At 45.6% G+C, this 23436-nt stretch overlaps 1 protein-coding gene across 2 annotated transcripts in view; it reads left to right on the top strand.

Moving 5' to 3' along the window:
* Window positions 1–3732, top strand: part of NPAT (nuclear protein, coactivator of histone transcription) — a 126193-nt gene extending 122461 nt beyond the window's left edge. For both annotated transcript variants that reach the window (XM_082248437.1, XM_082248436.1), the window contains exons 16-18: window positions 621–681; window positions 776–1844; window positions 3437–3732. In XM_082248437.1, the coding sequence (XP_082104563.1) occupies window positions 621–681; window positions 776–1844; window positions 3437–3520 (1214 nt within the window). In that variant the 3' untranslated portion in view covers window positions 3521–3732. The remainder of the gene's footprint in view (window positions 1–620; window positions 682–775; window positions 1845–3436) is intronic.
* The last annotated feature ends 19704 nt before the right edge of the window (window positions 3733–23436 follow it).

Below are 23436 nucleotides of genomic sequence, written 5' to 3'. Positions count from 1 at the left end.
ACGAAAGAGAAAACTGGATTTTTGTCTTACCATAAAATCCTTTTCTCTGAGGTTCACTGATGAACACACCACCCGCCCCTCTTTGGGGTTGAGTTTATTAGGTTCTTCTGACACTGCTTGTTACAAACGGGAGTCCTACAGCAGGAAGTGATGGTATACCCTCTGGGACTGCCCCAGGGGCATAACCAAAAAGGTTTCCCCTAGTCCTACTCATAGAGAGAGAGAGAAAGAGAGAGAGCATAAAGCCCAGTAGTCTGAAGACTTAAAGCTGTGTCTGTCAGTGAACCTCAGAGAAAGGGATTTTACGGTAAGACAAAAAATCCAGTTTCTCCTTTTTCCCTGGGACTGAACAGATTGGCCGGGTAGCGCAAGAAATGGAAATGTGTTACTGAGAAGGGCAGTATTAACGTGAACCAGTTGCGTTACTCTGCATGGAAAAAATAGTATTTTGATTTAAGTGAAAACTCTTAAAATTACATAAACGTGTTAAATTCTATAGTACATAAATAGAATAAACACACTTGTAAGAAAAAATGTATCCATCCTCTGTGTTAACCTTTTCCTATCTCCTGAGCATTTTAATTTATGTAATGACTGTTGTAACATTTCCCCTATTAAAGGTAAACCATCATCTAATCCAGCAGCTGATTCCATGAGCCGGCCATCCAGCTTAGTGCAGAGGTCAGTGATCTGGAAATTCTTTGTAGATTACCCTTTATACTTGGCAGAAAACAGACTTTCTTTAAAACAAGTGTTCCTTTTTAATTTTTTACAGAGAAAATTATGAAAAGAACTCCACCTCTGAGATTCAGCAGAAAGCTGATGATAGGTCCTTACCAGAGACGTTAAATACCGTTTCTAAGTCAGTGGAAGCCCATAGGAGAGTGCTCAGCTTTGATGGGACTTCAACATCGCTTACCTCTAATTCCCCATCCTCGTCAAATGAAAAAAGTCGAAAGGACAAGAATGACACTATACAAAATGATTTGGCCTCTACAGAAGCTGTATCTTCTAAATTTAGCGTGTCAAAGGAAACAAAAAAAACAGAAAGATCTGCTTCTTCAGTGGGAAAGATTTCCAGTGGGGATCAGACGACTGCCCAAGCAAAAGATCAACCTGGGGAAAAAAGACCTACAAGTTTAGGTGGTGTATATGGTGTCAACAAGGAGAATGTGTTGCAGGTAGGAACACAATTTCATGCAGCAGGCCAAATAGACAAAAAAACTACAAGTCAAGATAATTTACGTACAGAGAAAAATATAAAACCACCTCAGGATCCTGTAAGAAAACAGACTTCACTACCTAATATTCTAAGGAGGACACCACAAAAAATTTCCTCAGAAAGGGTCTTTTCTACTAGCCCTCTTGCAAAACAAGCTAGTCAGCTCTTGCAGGACATGCAGCTTCATAGTCCAAATACAAAGACACGGTCTATTGGAGATGTACCACCACGAACACCAGGTACATGCTTAGAGGACAAGTTCACAGATAGCAACTCTGACCACACACGGACTCCAACATGTCGGCGTTACAATGAGGATGGAGGGACACCCAAACCTATGATGCCTCCTGCAACGCCAGACATGCCCACGTGCAGTCCTGCCAGTGAAGCTGGTAGTGAGAACAGTGTCAATATGGCTGCCCACACGCTAATGATACTGTCTAGGGCCTCTATTGCAAAGGCTAGCAGTAGCACACCACTGAAGGACAACACCCATCAATCAAAACCATCCAAGAGTACAGCAAAGAAAAGAAGGCTTGAGGATTCTGATGAACATGAACGGCGGTCGCATAGAAAAGAGTTGCTAAGCCCTTCAAGCTCACAGAAAAAGAAAAAAATGAAGGTGGGTAACTAATTACTCTAGATGGCTAATAGTTTAAAGTCTACATACTATATTTTCTTTTCAAAGTGCTATACATTATGGGCCTTGTTTCCACTGTTTGAGAAACCCCTGTAAGTATTGGACCTGTTCACATCATTGTACTGTGGTAATGTGTGTTGGTGCAATACAGCACGATTTCGGGTACATTTAGCCTGCGTTTGAAATGCATTTGAGGTGCTTCTGAGTTCAGTTACAGTTCACTAATAGGTAACATTTGACTGCAGTTGGTCTCCATTTAACATTCTTACATGAACCTGTTTCACTCTGCTCTTGCATTCCCATAGACTTGTATGGGTAGGAAAGTGATTCTGGTGTGATCAGAGCACAATCCCTCTCTCTATAGAGGTGAGGGTAAAGGTTCGTTTTTGGGAGCGTGTTAATCCAGTTTGAGAGTTTGTGCAGGATTGGGGCCTAATTTGTCAAGTGTTTTTTCATTTAGTTAAAATATTTAGTTGTTGGTACCATTTACTGCCTGCAGCTTTGTCATGAAATAGAATCTATCACTTTACCTACCTATTTAGGGCAAAGTGTCAGGTATGGAGTGGTCAGTTGTCGAGATGGAGGAAGAAATGAAAGGGATTGTAAAGTCAGAAGGTTTTTTTTTTTTTTTTTTTTTTTTTTATCTTAATGCATTAAGATAAAAAAACCTTCTGTGTGCAGCAGCCCCCCTGGCCCCGCTAACACTTACCTGAGGTCCCTCTCTGTCCAGCAATGTCTACGAGTGTGTCAGCCATTCGAGATTCTCCCTCCTGATTGGCTGAGACAATGCAGTGGTGCCATTGGCTAGCCAATCAGGAGAGAGGGGATGGGGCTCTGTGTCTGAATAGATACAGGGAGCTGTGACTCGGCTTGGGTGCTTGCTGTGGGGGCACTGAACAGGAGGGAGGGGCCAGGAGAGCAGAATAGGGACCCGAGAAGAGGAGCATCCAGGCTGCTCTGTTAAAATCCACTGCAACAGAGCAGGTAAGTATAACTTGTTTGTTATTTTTATAGGGAAAAAAATTAGACTTTACAATCGCTTTAACCCTGTTGAATCTCAGATATAATTTTGCTTGTAGCTCACACAAGGATAAGACTTCTATATCCAACAGAGAAATAGGATGATGGAAGGTGGTAGTATCATTGGGTAGGAGTGGGGTTTTTTTTTTCCTTTTTGTTTCTTCTATAGAACCTGTCACTTAGCCCTGAGTGGGCATAGTGACAGTGTCTTTAACTTCAAAGTGTCTCCACTGCATAACTAAAAGCTGAAGTGCAGGCAACAATGGTTGCATCACTGACAACAGTGGCAATGACTGTGCAGTGACATCACTCATAGGGTTACTATGGGGCATCCATTGTCGGCTTTCTCTCCGCTCCCCGGGAGCCGATTGTGTGACAGGACCAGAGTGACCTTGGAATAGGTAAGTAATTAGCAGCTTCCTTTTAGAAGGTAGTTAGAATAGGATATAGAAAGGGGATGGGAGTAGGTTTATACATCAGCCCCTATAAAGATGGCAGTGCATGCTACTGCTGGAGGAATGGTTAATAATACTGTCCTCTCCTTGTTTGCACAGAAGCAGCGGAAGAAGAGCACAGACAATTTCCCAGCTGGAATGGATGTGGAAAAATTCTTAATGTCTCTTCATTATGACGAGTAATTTTGGACTCTGACATCAACCTGCACAAAGTACCTTATAGCAGCAGTCATGCTCAACATTATGTGTAGATATGTATGTAAATAAACCTGTGACTTCTATAGGGTCACGTGTTTTGTAATATGTAAAATGAAGGCATTTGCTTTGTTGCTGCCTTGTTTGTTTGAGCTGTATATATTGTATACCTGTGACAAGCAGATGAAAAAACACAGAAGTACTTAGAGTGTATATATAGCCAATTTTTGTTCCCAGTTTTGGAAAGGATTAAAACCCGTTGGTTATATTTTTCTGTCTGTATTGTGCTGGGGAAATTTACATTCTTTTCCTTGACTGGAGATTCAACAAGAAAGTAAGAAGAGAATCTCCCCAAAATAGAAGGAATTCCTCTCTTAGACAGAAGACTTTTCATCAAATCTCACTTTCATGACAACTCCAAAGATTTCCATTTTCTGCCTTGGTCTTGTAATAGTCAACAGGACAAGTAGAGAAGGTGAGTTTCCCCAGCTAGGGCACAGACTGCGATGATAACTTGGCAGGGGGTCTAACCTTTTTTCTACTCTATCCAAAAAAAAAAAAAAAAAATTTTTGCCTTTACATACACAGTTAATATAACATAGAAAAAGAATATGATAAAGGGCTTTGTGGCACCTTGTTAGTTGAAGTCGTACAACTATAGCAATCCTTATAACACCCTCTGCCCATCGCATTTACAATGTGTCTCTCCATCACCTCCTTCTCCCATGTAACTCCTAAGGCATCTTTCAATGTAACATCCACAGTTAATCTTACATTATGTTGCAGAAACTACTTCTTGGTTCAGAAACACTCCAATGTATCAAATTCTACACAGATCTCTCCAAAACACTTCCTCCTCACATTTACCCAGCTATGTCCGTTACTCCAAGGATCAAACTCTGCTACTTCTGGGTTGTTGGTTCTTTATCCATCTGTTCAAAGGAATACAATCTTTTCCATATAGTAGTTTGGCCTATAAAATGTATTAGAAAATATATCTATAAGGTAATTTCTTGATACTTCGTATATTACAAAAAAACCAACAGCAATTATCACTACTAGGTTTCCTTTCCCCCTCAGTTCTGCCAGCACACCCCAGCCTCAATGGCAACTAAACTCGATTCAGATGCAGTAAAACTAATCTAAAGGACCAAATTTGGCGCATTTCCAAGCCCATTTTGCACTCTTTTTCAGAAAGCTGATCTATAAAGATAAGTCTCTCCGCTTTTACATTCATAAACCCCATCCTTCTCATGGTTCAGATCTGATTCTATATTAAGACTTCTAGGGGTGATATGTATATAGTTTGTGTATCCTCTGACCCTTTTTTTTTTTTTCCTTTTTAAAGGGAATCACGGTGTCACCAACTCTCCGTTCCTTCATTACCTGTTCGATAACTAAAAAACATCAGATTGTTTGCCTTGCAGGCATGTTTTTCAGCAAAATGGGCTAATACACTGGGAGAGATTTACTAAAGCTGATGTACTCAGAATCTGGTGCAGCTGTGCATGGTAACCAATCAGCTTCTAACTTGTTCAGTTATTCTTTGACAATAAAACCTGGAAGCTGATTGATTTCTATGCAGAGCTGCACCAGATTTTGCACCAGAGCTGAACCACTGTGACTTTTCAATTCTGCTTATGTTTCTCATGGGTTCCTTAATGCGAACATATAACCTTTTCTTTGTTCTCCCTATAAACTGTAGGGGATAGCTGCATTCTAGAAGATAAAAGACCCTTTCTAAGTTACAAGTTATGCACTGATTAATACACATTAACTACTTAATCCTCCCCTGTTCAGCAGTCCAGTCCATGTTAATAAGTATTTCTGTAACAAACTCCTGGCTATCTTTTAAATGGCCCAGCAGTTCTGTTTTGTTAATGACTTTGTATTAAAGGAAAAATCTTTAGTTTTTATTTGTGAGGGTTTTTTCTTTTTTTTTTTATTTTTTACAATACCTGCTTCTTATCTGTGTAAACTCTATTGGCGTGCTCTGTCTTTTGTATAATAATGATTCAAGTGTCCTTGTGCAGTTCTTCCATAAGTCAGATTTTTTTTATCTTTCATTAGGGACACAGGAATTTAGTTACTGTTGAGTTATATTGCTGACCACAGGAGGCTTTTGGACACTGGCAAATTTTTATTTTATGCTGCCCCCTGCATGAGTAGTCTAGGCAGCAAAAACTTAAATGTACACGCCCACAGAGCTAGGACTTCGTTCTCAGTGTTTTATTCTATTTCAGAATATTTATTTTTATTTCTCTTTACTCACTTTGCTAGCTAGTGTTCAGGGGGATCCTCCTGGTGATCTGCAAGCAATGCCGGCTGTGGTTTCGCGCTGGATAATCTAGATCCTTATGGTCTCCCCAGCCTGGCCTATGAGCGTGAGCAGGTTATAGTCCTGCACTAGGCCTCGCCACGACAGTGCTCCTTTCTGGATGGGGAAGAGCCTGCGAGCAGATGCCTCGCCGAGATGCGACGACCTGGAACGCCCTGAGTCGCAGTGCACCCCCCGACTGGCAGCACCCCCACTTCGGGTGGGAGGAGGTCTGCCTGGAGCAGAGCCCACCCGGTCCATGATATGGTGAGTAAATGTGACCCCCTTGCCCCTGGTGGCCTTGGGGGGGGGGTCCACTCCTGGGGATAATGGGACTTGTACTTCCTAAAAGATCCCCCTGGCCTGTCAGGTACCCAGCCTCTGTGCCCTATCTCCCTCTCCTGCCCCCGTGGGGTCTATGTAACTGGGGCGCCTGGCGTCCTGAGGTGGGTGGCAATAGTACCTTGTTGCTTGCTGGGTTGTTGTGGATCCTTGATGCCTTCATTGTGGGGGTCCCTGGCTGCATGGCACACCGTGGGTGCCGCCATCTTAAGTGTGGGCAATCTGTATATTTTTCCCATTGACTTGTATGGGGCAGCCATTTTCTCTGAGCTTCCTATTAAAATACATTGGCAACCATTTTTGTGTAGTCCTATTGAACTGCACTAGCAGCGTGACCTTTTACATCCTGGTTGAGGTCACTTCCTGTGATTCTTCTTCCTGCTGCAGGCCGTTCAGGAGGGTTTTCTCTTGAGGTGGTACTCTACTGGCGTCTTTGCGGGCATATCCCTGCACACTGTGCTGTTAGTGTATATTTAAGAGGGACTCTGCAGATCGCTGCGCTCGGTGGTGGGAACCGCGATTGGCGCTTCTTAAAGTGACAGCACTCCATTTTTCTGTAACTTTGAATATGAAGTCCCAGGCTGTAATTTCACCCTCAGACCCACACTGTGCGACTCCCGGACAGTCCAGATCGCAGTCGCTGGCCGCGATTTTAGCAGCTCTGGAAAGCCTGACAACAAAAGTTGATTTTTGTCATGAAAAAAGTGAATACCTGTAAACGGCCGCTGCCTTCTCCATCTTTGGTGGAGTCCTCTGGTTCAGAGGCTGATGTGGTCGCCACGGACGCCCCACCTGAAGGGTTGCTGTCCTCATAGTCAGATGGGGGGAAAGGACCTGTCTTCAGCTGCAGTGCGGGAACGCGCTTTGGTGGAAGCCCTGATTGTTTCAGTAAGGGAAACTTTCAAATTGGCTGATGAGCCCACGCCGGCAGGGACACAGGTGGCCTTTGGCTCCACTAAGACCCAAAGTCTGGCAAGGTTTTTCCCTGTCCCGAGACTTCATGATATTGTGAATGACCAATGGCGGCGCATTAAGCATGTGCTAGTTGTGCCTAAACACCGGAATCCTTTTGCTGATACGGTCTCCAACCGTTGGACGGTGCCACCTAAGGTGGACCACCCTGTTTCCAGGTTGAATAAATCTACCATTTTGCCTGTGGAAGATTCCCCGTTTTTTACGGATCTGGTGGACAGGCGGGTGGAATACCATCTTCGCGTGTTGGCGGCTTCCACTTTGAAACTGGTCTTTGTGTCTGTTTTGGTATCATAGACAGTTACAGAATAAATTAAGATTCTGAAAGGGAACTTGGAATGCGGCTCCCCTCGTGGCCAGAGTTTCGGCTGTGGGGATTGCCCTACGGCGCATGGTATGGCTGAAGATCTGGTCAACTGACCAAGCTTCCAAGAAAGCCCTGATGGATCTCCCTTTTCTGGGAGAGCGTTTGTTTGGTGACTCACTGGATGAGTTGATTAAGGGTCTGACTGGCGGGAAGAGTACTCTTTTTCCTCAATCCTCTAAAGGTAAAACATCCCGTGCTAAGCGGGGTCCTTCTTTTACTGCTCATGGTTTTTTTCGTGCCCCCCGGGGCGCAAGAAAAAAGGTAAGCCATTCAGAGCTTCTGAAGGGTCTAAGAAGCACTGGGGCAAGTCCAAGATCAGTCAGTCCGGTGCTGTGGAAAAGTCCTCCTCAGCACCCGTTTCTGGGGTGGGGGGACGTCTGCGCTTCTTTCAGGAACCCTGGACTTCCTTCGTTCACGACAAATAGGTTCGCAAACTGATTTGTTCCGGGTACAAAACCGAATTTTGGTCCCGGCCGGGGGACAGTTTTTTTCAGTCAAATCTTCACCTGTCTCCAGAGCGTTTGAAAGATCTTCGGGAAGCTTTTCAGGACCTGCTGGCTCAAGGAGTGATCGTGCCGGTTCCTCCACAGGAACGCTCTAAAGGTTTCTATTCAAACCTGTTCACAGTGCCCAGAAAGGAGGGCAAGGTGCTCCCAATCCTGGATCTCAAGGTTCTGAACCGCTTTGTGCGGGTTCAGAAGTTTTGAATGGAGTTTATTAGTTCGGTGGTGGCATCCTTGAATCAGGGGGATTTTCTGGCCTACATCGATATCAAGGATGCGTATCTCCATGTCCCCATATTCTAGGGACATCAGCGATTCCTCCGCTTTGCAGTGGCAGAGGAGCATTTCCAATTTGTGGTGTTACCCTTTGGTCCCGTCTCCACTCCCAGAGTTTTTACCAAGGTCCTGGCCCTTGTGCTGGCCTTGTTACATCAAAGAGGAATCTCAATTTTGGGATATCTGGACCATCTCCTGTTGCGAGGAGACTCTCATTCGGATCTGTTGGACAACATCTCTATTACAGTTCAGACCCTTCAAGAATTTGGATGGACAATCAATTTCAAGAAATCTGCTCTATCGCCATCCGTACAGGTCACTTATCTGGGGCTGACTCTCAACTCTGCTCTTGCGAGGGTCTTTCTCCCCTTGGAAAAGCTTCAGAAGTTGCAAAGGGTGATCAGGTTGCTGATGGAAACTGATTCATCCTCCCTGCGGGCCTGCATGAGGGCCCTGGGTCTAATGGTGTCGACCTTTAAAGCGGTCCTGTTTGCTAAGTCTCATTCAAGGCCTCTGCATAAAGAGATTCTGGCAAAATGGAACAGGGACCCTCGGTCATTGGACCAGAAGATTTGTTTGAGTCATCCCACGAAGTCGGCTCTATCCTGGTGGATCCAGTCCTCTTGCCTTGTGTCAGGGCAAGTCCTTCCTGCCTCTGTTCTGGACGGTGGTCACCGCGGATGCCAGCCTGTCCGGCTGGGGAGGAGTTCTGGGGAAGCTCTGTGCCCAGGGGACTTGGGCGTCAGAGTTCTCCTTGCCAATCAACATTCGGGCGCTAAGAGCAATCAAGCTTTGCCTATTCCACTGGACGAGCCGGCTACACGGTTCTCTGGTTCGGATACAGTCAGACAATGCCATGAGTGTGGCTTGCATCAATCATTAAGGGGGCACCAAGAATGTCCTGATGGCCAAGATGGTGGCCGAGATTCTGGTTTGGGCGGAAGCCAATGTTCCAGCTCTTTCCGCAGTCCACATCCCGGGTGTGGAGAATTGTCAAGCGGATTACCTGAGTCATCAGGTGTTGGATCAAGGGAAATGGTCCCTTCATCCGGAGGTATTTCACCTCCTGTGTGCCCGGTGGAGGACTCCAGAGGTGAATCTGCATCTTGCCTCAACAGAAAAGTCCGGAGGTTTGTGACCAGGCCTCGGGATCCTCTGGCAGACGCTCTGGTGGCTCCTTGGAGCCAGTATCAGCTGATTTATGCCTTCCCTCCGTTCATACTCCTGCCTAGGTTTCTTTGCCGGGTGGCGGTGGAAGGCATTTCGGTCGTTCTGGTGGCACCAGACTGGCCTCGGCGGTCTTGATACGCAGACCTGGTAAAAATGGTTGTAGATCCTCCATGGAGACCTCCTCTGTGGGAAGATCTGCTGTCTCAGGGACCGATCTTCCATCCTGCTTTACGGTCGCTGGCTTTAACGGCTTGGCTGTTGAAAGCAAGGTGTTGAGGGATACCTCTGACTCTGTGATTCCTACCCTCTTGAAGGCCAGGAAGTCGAAATCTAGGAAGATCTATCATCGTACGTGGAAATCATACGTTTCATGGTGTGAATTGCTGCAGCTGCACCCTTGCTTGTTTTCTATAGCTAGGGTTTTGGCCTTTTTACAAAAAGGGGTTGAGCAGCACCTGGCGTTGGGCACTATCAAGGGTCAGGTGTTGGCCTTGGCTATTTACTTCCAACGTCTGATGGCTACTAATAGCTTAATTCGCACTTTTATTCAGGGGGTGTGTCATCTGGTCCCTCCGAGGAGATCTCCGTGAACTCTGTGGGATCTCAATCTGGTTTTGTCTGTTCTTCAAAAGCCTCCTAAGAATATTAGGGAGCTTTCTCTGCTTTCATTGTTGCAGAAGGTTGCCTTCCTAGTGGCTATTACTTCTGCTCGCAGAGTATCTGAGTTAGGGGCGCTGTCCTGTCGTTCGCCTTATTTGGTGGTCCACAGGGATAAAGTTGTTCTCAAACCGAATCCGTCTTTTCCCTAAGGTGATGTCGGATTTTCATCTTAATGAAGACATCATGTTGCCTTCCTTGTATCCTAAGCATCCTAAAGAATTTGCCTTGCACTCTTTGCATGTGGTTTGGGCGATAAGAGTTTGTCTGATGGTTACTGAGTCCTTTAGAAAATCTGACTCTCTTTGTCCTTACGGACAGTCCTTGCAAAGGTTTGGCTGCGTCTGCTGCGACCAATTTGAGGTGGATCAGGCAGATTGTTGTTCAGGCTTATTCACTCAAGGGTCAGGTTCCTCCTTTCCCTGTGAAGGCACATTCTACTAGAGCGCTGAGTGCCTCTTGGGCTTTTTGCCATCATGCCTCTTGTACTAGTTTATAAGGCAGTGACTTGGTTGTCTGCACACCTTTACAAGGTAGATTTGTTGGCATCTTCGGATTCCTCTTTTCGCCTCAAGGTTTTGCAGGCTGCTGTTTTGTAAGAGAATGTTTTATTGTTTCTCTTAGGGGGTCTTTTAACCTGGGTGTGCTCCTGTTGTTTGGTTGAGTTTCAAGTTACCCAATGGGTTAAGTTTAGCCTTTGGCGTTTACGTTAACTTTCTGGTTGCGTTCTTCCCACCCCCTCATGCCTACACTGCTTTGGGATGTCTTAATCTGCTAATGAAGATGGAGGCTGCGTCTGTCAATGGATGATAGAGAAAACAAGATTTTTTGTAAGATCTTACCGTAAAAACGTTTTCTCTGAAGTCCATTGACAGATGCAGCACCTGCCCCTCTGATATGGGGATGTTTTTTATTTTCTTCACTGCTTACATCTAAACTGGTTTGCTTAGCAGACGGTGTGGGTTAATTCTTTGGGTGTGTGCTTTTAAATTTTTCCTGCCTAGACTACTCTTGCAGGGGGCAGCATAACCCATTCAGCTAATAAGAATGGAGGCTGCGTCTGTCAATGGACTTCAGAGAAAAAGATTTTACGGTAAGATCTTACAAAAATCTTTTTTTTTTTTTTTAAATAAATGGCTCTTGCACATGGGGGGGGTGCGCGCGCGCGCGATCGATCGATCGGTCAATGGAGCTGGCAGATCACCAGTCCGTGTCCATTCTACTTATGAAAGTGGGCTGTGTCCATGTCCACTTCACATAAACATCTCTATGGGTGGGCAGATGTAAATGGTCTGTTTTACATCTAACATGCAGATTTGATGGATTGGTTTGCATCGGATGTCAGAGGACATGTCTCCGCTGACATCTGATGCCCCATAGAGATGCAGGGGGTGACTGTTCAGATCTGCAAAAAAAAAAAAAACTGACAGGCGGATCTGAACGGTCTGCCTGTGTGAAAGAGGCGTGAGACTTCCCAAAACCATATAATATGAGGTCACACCCAAACACTTTCTAGTTGTATGCAATCAAGCAGGCTCTTGCACTACATGGTTGAAGGTAAATCTAAAGGAAATCTACCAACAAAAGTTGTATATAGTGTATCCAGCTTAAAATGTGCAGGCATTACACAGCACAATGCCACAGCTGTCGCATGTTTTGAGGGAGCGTGCAATTTGCATGCTGACTGCAGGAATGTACACCAGAGCTGTTGCCTGTGAATTGAATGTCATTTCTCTACCATAAGCTGTCTCCAAAGGTGTTTCAGAGAACTTGGCAGTACATCCAACTGGCCTCACAACCGCAGACCATGTGTAACCACACCACTCCACATCCAGCATCTTCGCCTCCAAGATAGTCTGAGACCAGCCACCCGGACAGCTGCTGCAACAATTGGTTTGCATAACCAAAGAATTTCTGCACAAATTGTCAGAAACTGTCTCTGGGAAGCTCATCTCCATGCTAGTGGTCCTCTTCTGGGTTTTGACCTGACTGCAGTTTATCATTGTAACCGACTTGAGTGGGTAAATGCTCACATTTGATGGCATCTGACACTTTGGAGAGGTGTTCTCTTCATAGACGAATCCCGGTTTTTACTGTACAGGGCAGGTGGCACGGTTGTATGGCGTTGTGTTGGGGGTGGGGGAGCTGCACCCAGAAGGTTTTTTTTACCTTTAAGTATAGAAATGCACAAAAGTAAAAAAAAATTAAAAAAAATTGAGCCTTTAGAACAACTTTAAGCTTGTTTACATGTGTGATAACCCTTGTTGAGGTGAGGAGGTCCCCCAGTTGGACACATCACAATTTTATCAGCAGGTGTCATTGATTTATGGCTGAGCACTGCTGATCAGGTGTGTCCAATCACAGCACAGAGTGATTGGACACAGAGTCCTGTGTTCACAAAAAAAAGAGTCAGATCTATTAGTAAAAGCAGCACGCATAACACTTGTTAGGCCCACAGTTAACCCATTGATTGCCCCTTGACTCTATACACCACCACAATGGATGTGAAATGAAACAAACAAGATGTGCTTTAACTGCAGACTTTCAGCTTTAGTTTGAGGGTATTTACATCCAAATCAGGTGAACGTGTAGGAATTACAACAGTTTGTATATGTGCCTCCCACTTTTTAAGGGACCAAAATTAATGGGACAATTTGGCTGCTCAGCTGTTCCATGGCCAGGTGTGTGTTACTCCCTCATTATCCCATTTACAAGGAGCAGATAAAAGGTCCAGAGTTAATTTCAAGTGTGCTATTTGCATTTGGAATCTGTTGCTGTCAACTCTCAATGAGTTCCAAAGAGCTGTCACTATCAGTGAAGCAAGCCATTGTTATGCTGAAAAAACAAAACAAACCCATCAGAGAGATAGTTGATTTGGCCACACCTAATGTTTTTGCTGTTTGGAACATCCTTAAAAAGAAAGAACGCACCAGTGAGCTAAGCAACACCGGAAGACCACGGAAAAGAACCGTGGTGGATGACCGAAGAATTCTTGCCCTGGTGAAGAAAACACCCTTCACAACAGTTGGCCAGATCGAGAACACGCTCCAGGAGGTTGGTGAAGTCTTCTCTTGATTGTTGACACTGACACACATACACCTGAGTAAATACAGAGGGTCCACCACAAGATGTAAACCATTGGTAAGCCTCAAAAACAGGAAGGCCAGATAAGAGTTTGCCAAACAACATCTAAAAAAAAAACCTTTACAGTTCTAGAACAACATCCTATGGGCAGATGAGACCAAGATCAACTTGTACCAGAGTCATGGGAAGAGAAGCGTATGGAGAAGGAAAGGAACTGCTCCTGATCCAAAGCATACCACCTCATCAGTGAAGCATGGCAGTGGTAGTGTCATGGCGTGGGCATGTATGGTTGCCAATGGAACTGGTTCTATTGATGATGTGACTGCTGACAAAAACAGCAGGATGAATTCTAAAGTGATTTGGGCAATATTATCTGCTTATATTAAGCCAAATGCTTCAGAACTCATTGGATGGCACTTCACAGTGCAGATGGACAAATACCTGAAGCATATTGCGAAAGCAGCCAAAGAGCTTTTTTTTAAGGGAAAGAAGTGGAAATGTTATGCAATGGCCAAGTCAATCACCTGACCTGAATCCAATTGAGCATGCATTTCACTTGCTGAAGGGAAAATGCCCCAAGAACAAGCAGGAACTGAAGACAGTTGCAGTAGAGGCCTGGCAGAGCATCACCAGGGATGAAACCCAGCATCTGGTGATGTCTATGCGTTCCAGACTTCAGGCTATAATTGACTGCAAAGGATTTGCAACCAAGTATTAAAAAGTGAAAGTTTCATTTATGATTGTTAATCTGTCCCATTACTTTTGGTCCCTTAAAAAGTGGGAGGCACATATACAAACTGTTGTTATTCCTACACCTTTCCCCTGATTTGGGTGTAAATACCCTCAAATTAAAGCTGAAAGTCTGCAGTTAAAGTACATCTTGTTTGTTTCATTTAAAATCCATTGTGGTGGTGTATAGAGCCAAAAAGATTAGAATTGTGTCGATGTCCCAATATTATGTACCTGACTGTATATACACACACCATAGGTTGTAGACTCAATATTTTGACGTAAATATATGAGACAAGGATAGAGGAGAAGGAGATGACAGAGGAGTTAATGAAGACAGACGTGGAGGAGAAAAGGATAGCTGAGGAGGAGGACAGAATGAAGAAACAGAAAGAGGAGAGAAAGAAGATGAAATGGACCAGAAAAGAAGGTGGAGTAGTTAAAACAGATGATGGAGGAGAACAAAAAGAAGAAGCCGGAGCAATGCACAGAAAGAAGATAAAGAAGAACAGAAAGGAAATGAAGGTGGAGGAGATAAGAAGACGGAGGAGGGTGGAAAGAATAAGCTGAAGCAACGCTCAGGAGGGAGGAGGACAGAGAGATAGAGGCGATAGGAAAGCAGAAGGAAGAGGAGGACAGGAAGAGGGTGAAGCAGTGGAAAAGAAAAAAAGGGAAGAGCAGTGTAGAAAGGGGAGTGAGGAGAATGGTAAGGAGGAGGAGCAATGCAGAAAGGAGAGAGATTGGAGGAAGGGCACAAAAAGAAGACAGCGTACACAAAGAGGATGGCAGAGCGCAGAAAGAAGATAGAAGAGAAGGACAGCAAGAAGAAGGAGCAGAAAAAGGAAGGAGGACAGAAAGAAGAGGGAGGAGCAGTGTAGAAAGGAGAGGAAGAAGGCAAGAGATTAGAAAGAGGAGGGGAGGACAGAAAGCGGAAAGTGAGGACAGTAACAGGAGGGAGGAGTCAAGAAAGAGGAAGGACAAAGCACAGAAAGGAGATGGAGGAGTACATAAAGAGGCTGTTGGGAGGACAGAAAGGAGATGGACTACTCCGAGATGATAGAAGAGTGCAGAAACAAAGGGGTGCAAGGAGGAGTACAGAGAGCAGAGGGAGGTTCAGCACAGAAAGGAGATATAGAGAAGTACTCCAAGAGGTTTGAGGAGTGCAGAAAGAAGTTAGTGGATGTGTACAGAAACAAGATGGAGGAGTTCTCATAGAGAAAAGAGGGATGCAGAAAGAAGAGGGGGGGGGGGGAGATGAGGGAAGGGGGCTTAATCCCGGTACACACTGCAAATTACTTATCGCTCAACCCGGGGGGGGGGCAGTGAACTGGTTATACAGCTTGCTGCAAGTCCATCCCCCCCCCCATTTTTAAAGTTTCACGCACTGACACAAACAGTGCATCCAACAGCGCCTATTTAAGCGTGGCTAGAGGAGCAGAGGAATCTTCCGCACTATCTGAGCACTCAGGGTGCGTGGACACAGACCCAGTAGGGTCGCTATATACTAAGCTCATGCCGGAAAACATAAATCAGGGGAGGCCACCAACTGAAATCCAGCAAAGAGGACAAGGGCCCACAATGGACCACCTATCGGACCTAAAAAAGGGGGGGGGGGATTGCCCTCAATAGAGGACATAGCCCCCTTAAAAAGGGGGATGTCTGCTGTGACGCGGAATCACAGGCAGGGTATCCTCACTTAAACGGCAGGTGCCCCACACAATGGCAGCAAGGCAATTATGAAGGCCAAAAAAAATTAACCGCCTCCTCAGCACTACCTTCCAAGGGAGGTGCCAAGCTGACCACATGGCCTAGCAGGGAGTAATTAATGGCACTGCTGGAACAGTTAAAGGGCAAAAAATGTATAAACCTATTACAAGACAATGTTTTGGTACAGTTCATAGAGGCCCCCACTAGGTATGATGCAGAGCTTGTTACTAATGTACATATAAATGAATCTGGGTGCCAGTGACCATAACTGGTACCCCAAAAGGGTTTAATTTAATGTAAGCAACAAGCTCATACTGGAAATGGAAAATTTGCTCTTACAGTTAAGTGTTTTTATAAGGATGAGGGCTGCTCTCCAAGATTAAAGCTGGATACACACCATACAACTTATGTTGGTAGATTTCCCTTCAATTATGTAGTGCACGGGCCTGCCTGATGGCACATAAATTGAGAGTGTTTAGGTCTGACCTCATTATGTGGTTTTGGTAAATCTAAAGGGAAATAGCTAAATAAAATTGTATATCAAGCTTTTGACTGGGATGGAATTTTGGCATTGATGAACACAGAACAGAAATGGGAATACTCCTGAAAGACGATATGTGAAGACACTGCAAAGTACACTCCCACAAGCAAGAAGTTTAAAAGTGGCTTATGGCCAAATTTAAAAAGCTATAAATGAGAAAATAGCTTTTAAAAAAACAAAGAAACGCCATCATCCTTTAGGCGTTATTAGGAATATAAGAATATGTAAAAAGCAAATCCGGGTTGCAAGACTTCAAAATAATGACAGATCGAAGAATTTTTTGGGGGTTTGACCTACTATATTTTGCAAATATATTAACCACTTTAGCCCCAGAGGATTTGGCTGCTCAGTGTGCAGGCCCCATTTTGCAATTCGGCACTGCATGACTTTAACGGACAATTGCACGGTCGTGCGACTTTGTCCCTAAACTAATTGACGTCTTCCCACAAACAGAGCTTCCTTTTGGTGGTATTTGATCACCTGTGCGATTTTTATTTTTTGCGCTATAAACAAAAAAAGAGCGACCATTTCGAAAAAATAACCACATTTTTCAAATTTTTTTTATATGAAATTCTCAAAAAAAAAAAAAGTAAAAATCAACATGCTAGGCCAATTTATTTTCTGCTACATATTTGTTAAAAAGAAAAAAAAAAACCGCAATAAGCTTATTTTGATTGGTTTGCGCAAAAGTTATTGCGTTTACTTAACTACGGGAACGATTTGTAATTTTTATTTTTTAACTAGTAATAGTAATGGCGGCAATCTGCAATTTTTTTTTTGTGGGACTGCAACATTGCGGTGGACAGATCGGACCCCCCCTAACTGACATTTTTGACACTTGGGGGTCCCTAAAAATCTCCCTTTCAGGCATTGGACTTTCAGGCATCTGAGAGAGCTCAGAGGGTGATAACCGAGGTTCCAGAAAACAATAGGTTCAAGGGTTTTTACTCAAATCTCTTCATAATGACCACACTAAACGGGGATGCGAAACCTATTTTGGATCTCAAGGCGCTGAATCAGTTTCTGAACGTTCATTCTTTTCACATGGAATCAATTTGTTCCATCGTAGCCTCCCTGAAGGTAGAGGAATTTCTAGCATCCATAGACATCAAGGATGCATATGTTCATGTGCCAATATTTCAGACCCATCAAAAGGTTCCTTCGATTTGCCATTGGAAACCATTTCCAGTTTGTGGCCCAGCCCTTCGGGTTGGCCACAGCACCAAGAGTGTTCACAAAGATCCTAGCTACAGTATTGGCTGTTCCAAGGTCCCGAGGGATATCGATAATAGGATATCTGGACAATCCATTACTATTCGATCGATTGGCGTCGGTCCAAGCCAAAATATCCTTCAGACTGCTAAGTTCAGTATCCAACCCAGACGTTTCAAAAAAATGTACAAAGTCAGCATTACAGCTAGTCCAGCGTCTGGAATACCTGGGGCTTCTGGTCGACACGGTGCAGACAAAGATATTCTTGCCAGCAAGAAGGGTCAGGTTCGGTCTATAGTAAGACAGATATCCGTCTATACATGATGTTACTGGGGAAGATGGTGTCCCACATTCGAGGCAATTCTCTATGCTGAATTCCATGCCAGACCCTTGCAGAACAACGTTCTGTCTGCGTGGAATGGAAAAGTTCAGTCCTTGAGCAGTCCATATCTCTGCTACCAAGAGTACGACAGAGTCGGAATTAATGATTGTTGACCAGAAATCTGGAGAAGGGAAGATCCTTTCTTCCAGTGACCTGGAAGGTGGTGACTACAGATGCCAGTCTCTCAGGCTGGGGAGCAGTTCTGGAGGAAGCCACTGTCCAGGGGAAATGGTCTTGGGTAGAGAGTCATCTCCCCATCAATATTTAGAAAATTTGTGCAGTCGTGCTCTGAAATTCTGGACGCCCAGATTTTGGGGTTCACCCTGTGTGGGTGCAATCCGACAATGCCACGGCCGTGGCTTATGTCAACCATCAAGGAGGCACAAGGAGACCATCAGCCCAGAAAGAGGTGGATATTATCCTGTCCTGGGCAGAGAAGTTTGTGCCATGCCTGACAGCAGTGTTCATTCTAAGAATAGAACTGGCAGGCAGATTTCTTGAGCCATCAGATGTTTCCGGGGGGGGGGGGGAATGGTCTTTTTCATCCCAAAATTTCTCATTTGATCTGCCAACGCTGGGTGTCCCAGACGTAGATCTTTCGGCATCAAGGTTCAACAACAAAATTGGAGCGATTTGTGTCCAGGACCAGGGATCCACTCGCAGTCAGAGTGGATGCTTTGGTGACTCCTTGGGAGGAGTATTCCCTGATCTATGCCTTTCCTCCGGTACAGCTGATATCGAGTTTGTTGCGCAGGATCCAGCTGGAAGGGAAACCAGTCATTCTGGTAGCTCTGGCTTGGCCAAGGAGAATTTGGTATGCACAAATCCAGAGGTTGGTAGCAACGAGGCCCTGGGTCCTTCCACTGCATCCAGACTTGCTCTCTCAAGATCCGATATTCCACCCTGCTATACAGTCTCTAAATTTGACAGCTTGGTCACTGAAGCCTTAATCTTGGAAGAGCAGGGTGTGTCTGGTCCCGCAGTTCATACACTGATAAACATCAGAAAGCCAGTCTCTAGAAAAATGGATTTTTGTAAGATCTTACCGTAAAATCCTTTTCTCTTAAGCTCATTGACAGACGTAGTCTTCTTGATTCTCAAGAGCTGGGTTATGTTGTCTCCGCAGGAGTAGGACTAGGCAGAAAGACAAAACGTTCTGGCTCCACCTTAGGGGCAGTCCCTGAGGGTATATCCTCCCTCTCTCTGCTACAGGGAATCAGTTCTGTTTTAAAGCAGTACAGAGAATTTAACCCAACCCAACTCAATGATAGAGGGGCGGGTACTACGTCTGTCAATGAGCTTAAGAGAAAAGGATTTTACGGTAAGATCTTACAAAAATCCATTTTTCTCTATCGCTCATTGACAGACGTAGTCTTCTTGATTCTCAAGAGCTGGGACATCCAGAAGCAGTGCCACAAATGAGGGGTGGGATTGACAAAATCAAATCCAATCTAGAAGGCCCAACCGGTGCCAAACTAGAAGTTTTAAAGGCTCATTATAAACAAAGAATGAGACTAAAGAAAAATTTTCCAACGGAAAAAACCCTCGAGGTAGACCACTGGTCTCCTCAAATTGCGGCCTGCAAAACCTTGCGGCCAAACGAGGCATCAGACGATGCCATTACATCAACTTTATAATGTTTAGTAAAGGTATGCACCGACGACCAGGTAGCCGCCTTGCACACCTGGACCACTGACGCCTGATGGCGAAAGGCCCATGACGCACTAAGTGCCCGAGTGGAGTGCGCCTTAACAGGGAACGGGGGCTCCCGACCCTTAATAGAATAAGCCTGTACTACCGTCTGTCTGATCCATCTGGAAATGGTCGCGGCAGATGCAGGCAACCCCTTTTTGGGTCCATCTGGGATCACAAAAAGTGAATCCGTCTTGCGAAACGAGTCTGTCGTTTTCAAGTATACCCTGATCGCCCGGACCACATCCAAGGAGTGCAAAGCAAATTCCCGAGGATGACTGGGCTTAGGACACAGGGAAGGTAATACAATTTCTTCATTCAGATGAAATTCTGAAACTACTTTTGGTAGGAAGGATGGATTCGGACGAAGAACCACCTTATCTCTATGAACCACCAGATATGGTGAATGACAAGATAATGCGGCCAGTTCTGACACCCTGCGTGCAGAAGTAATAGCCACCAAGAAGGCCACCTTCTGGGACAACGTGGGTAGAGGAATCTCCCTAATATCTTCAAAGGGAGGTTTCTGAAGAACCGACAACACTAAATTAAGATCCCAGGGGGGTAACGGCGCGTGCACTGGCGGAGCCAGATGTCGCACCCCCTGGATGAAATTCCGCACCAAGGAATGAGTAGCTAAAGGCTGAGACCTGACCCTTGATAGTACTCAAGGCCAGTTTCTGCTCAACCCCTTGTTGCAGAAAAGCTAATATTCGACTAATCGAATAAGACCGAGGACGGAACCCCAACGGTTCACACCATGCAATGTAGGACTTCCATGTGCGATGATAAATCTTTCTGGAAGTCGCTTTCCTTGCTTCAACTAGAGTAGGAATAACTGAAGCTGACAAACCTTTGTCCTTCAGCACCTGGGTCTCAATAGCCAGGCCGTTAAAGCCAGCGATCGTAAAGCAGGATGGAAGATCGGTCCCTGAGACAGTAGGTCCTCCCTGAGAGGAAGTCTCCACGGGACATCCGCCACCAGTCTGACCACGTCGGCGTACCAAGCTCGACGAGGCCAGTCCGGAGCTACCAGAATTACTGGAATTCCTTCCTTCTCTATCCTGCGAAGAAGTCTTGGCAGTAACGCGAGAGGAGGGAAGGCATATATTAGCTGGTATTGCCCCCACAGGGCGATCAGTGCGTCTGCGGTTTCTGCTAGAGGATCGCGGGAGCGAGCCACGAATCTCTGAACTTTCCTGTTGAATCGTGATGCCAACAGATCCACATCCGGGGTGCCCCACCGTAGGCACAACTGGTGGAAAACGTCTGGATGGAGGGACCATTCCCCCTGATCCAGAGTCTGACGGCTGAGATAATCTGCCTGCCAATTCTCCACCCCCGGAATGAACACCGCAGAGATTGCTGGAACAAATCGTTCCGCCCAGCGAAGAATGCAAGCCACTTCTTTGGCCGCTCGGGCACTCTTGGTGCCCCCCTGGTGATTGACATAAGCCACGGCCGTGGCATTGTCCGACTGGATCCGAACCGGGCTGCCCTGGAGCTGCTCGGTCCAGTGAATCAGACAAAGTCTGATCGCTCTCAGTTCCAATACATTTATCGGTAACCTGGATTCTTCCAGGGACCAAAGTCCCTGGACAGATAATTGACCGAGAATTCCTCCCCATCCGGATAGACTGGCATCCGTGGTCACTATCGTCCAATATATTGGCAGAAATGACTTTCCCTGGCTGAGCATCGGAGACCGAAGCCACCAGACCAGAGACTCTCTGGTCTGTTTGCTCAATCGGATCTGATTGTCCAGGGATTCCGGATTCCGATTCCATCTGAGAAGAATCTCTTGCTGAAGAATTCGGGTATGGGACTGGGCAAATGGGACTGCTTCGAACGAAGCCACCATCAACCCCAGAACCCTCATGCAAGTCCGAAGGGAAGACCAGCTGTTGGACAGTAACAACTGGACTGCTGATTGAATCTTTCGGAGTTTCCCTACTGGAAGAAAAACTCTTGTCCTGACTGTGTCTAAAATTAGACCCAGATATTCGAGCCTCTGGGTGGGAACCAGAAATGACTTTTGCTGGTTCACCAGCCACCCGAATTCCTGTAAAGAAATCATAGTAATTTCTATGTTTTGTAGCAAGGTCTGAGGAGACTCTGCATGAAGCAGAAGATCGTCTAGGTAACCAAGGATCGATATGCCTCTTTGGCGCAGAAGTGCCAACATTGGGGCCAACACCTTTGTGAAGACCCGCGGAGCCGTGGCGAGACCGAAAGGTAACGCCACAAACTGATAGTGGTTCTCTTCTACGGAAAAGCGTAGAAACCGCTGATGTCCTGCGAAAATGGGAATGTGAAGATAGGCGTCCTTGATGTCTATGGACGCTAGGACATCCCCTGGATGCAGGAAGGCTGCTACTGTGCGAATGGACTCCATTCTGAATCTTCTTATGTTGACAAAAGAATTGAGTGCTCTTAAGTCCAGAATTGGACGCACTTTGCCCTCTTTCCTGGGTATTGTAAATAGGTTTGAATAAAACCCTTGAAACCGTTCTGTCCAAGGAACGTGGACTACCACTCCTTGTTGTAGTAAATCTGTGACTGCTCTCCGCAGATCTTCTAAACGATCTGAGGATAGTCGGATATTGGAAGGGAAGAATCGCGCCGGTGGGAGAGATCGAAACTCGATCTTGTACCCTGACCTTATGACTTCGCAAACCCATTTGTCCGGGATTCTGGAAAGCCATGGATCCGGGAACCGGCGAAGACGTCCCCCCACCCCAGTTATGGGTGGGGGCGCACCTTCAGGCTTTGGACGGTTTATCTTCAGGTCTGGAGGGGGCGGGCTTTTGCTTGCCCGACCAACGACCCCTGACGCCTCCTGCAGGAGCTTTGGAGGACTTAGTTTTTTCACCTGCGGGACGAAAAAACCTCTTGTGAGCAGAAAAAGAAGGCCCTCGTCTTTGACGAGTTCCTCTACCTTTAAAATTTTGCGGTAAAAAGGTGCTCTTTCCACCCGTGAGATCCTTAATGATCTCATCTAAGTTGGCTCCAAATAGACGCTCTCCTGAAAAGGGGATATTAGCCAATGCTTTTTTGGAACCTTGGTCGGCTAACCAACCTTTTAGCCACAGTGTACGCCTGAGAACCACTGCTGAGACTGATGCTAGCGCCAATAATGGAGTGGCGTCTAACGCCGCATCACACACAAACTGTAACCCCTGTATCATTTGTTCCAACAAATCTGATACCGCCTGAGGGACCTCTTCTAAGTCCCGGCGTAACCACTTGGTCCATTCAGTTACAGCCTGCGAAACCAGACCAATAGCTATTATAGGTCTGAAAGCTGATCCAATCAAGGAAAACATGGTGCGAGACATAGCTTCTATCTTGCGATCCACTGGATCTTTAAAAGACGGAGCGTCTTCTAAAGGAATAACCGTGGCTTTATTCAATCTAGCAATTGGTGAATCCACCACAGGTGGTTCTGTCCATTTCTTAATGAGGGTTTCCTCAAACGGATAACGCCTGTCAATGCGTTTAGAAATAGTAAACGTGCGTTTTGGCAGACGCCATTCTTCTTCGATTGGATTGCCAAAACCTTTGCCACTTTGATGCGTTTTTTAGTCCCAAAAGGGATTTCAGTTTCAGCTATTTCTGATGGAATACCCTGTAACCTTAAGGTCTCTTGAACAGATACAATGAGTGCGTTTACCAACGCTTCCTCTCGGGCTATGGCGGATGCCGAAACATCCTCCTCACTGTCTGAAGAGACAGGACCCGAGACACCAATCCCAGATGAAGTACCTGCAACTGCAGAAATGGGCTCAGAGTCTGAATCCGAGGTTTCAGATAATAAGGGGTTAGGCGGGGGTCGCTTTCTCGCGCCCTGTCCCTGACAAGCCACTTCCACCCGGGACACAAAAGTTTCCATAATAGCTGACAATGATTCAATTGTCAATGGGGTGCTGGAGGATCCCGCAGACCCCTCGAGG

The sequence above is a fragment of the Pelophylax lessonae genome, assembly GCF_965119305.1.
Source record: "Pelophylax lessonae genome assembly, chromosome: 2".
NCBI lineage: Eukaryota > Metazoa > Chordata > Amphibia > Anura > Ranidae > Pelophylax > Pelophylax lessonae.
The sequence above is the reverse complement of the archived record's forward strand: the minus strand, read 5'-3'. Positions and strand labels throughout refer to the sequence as shown.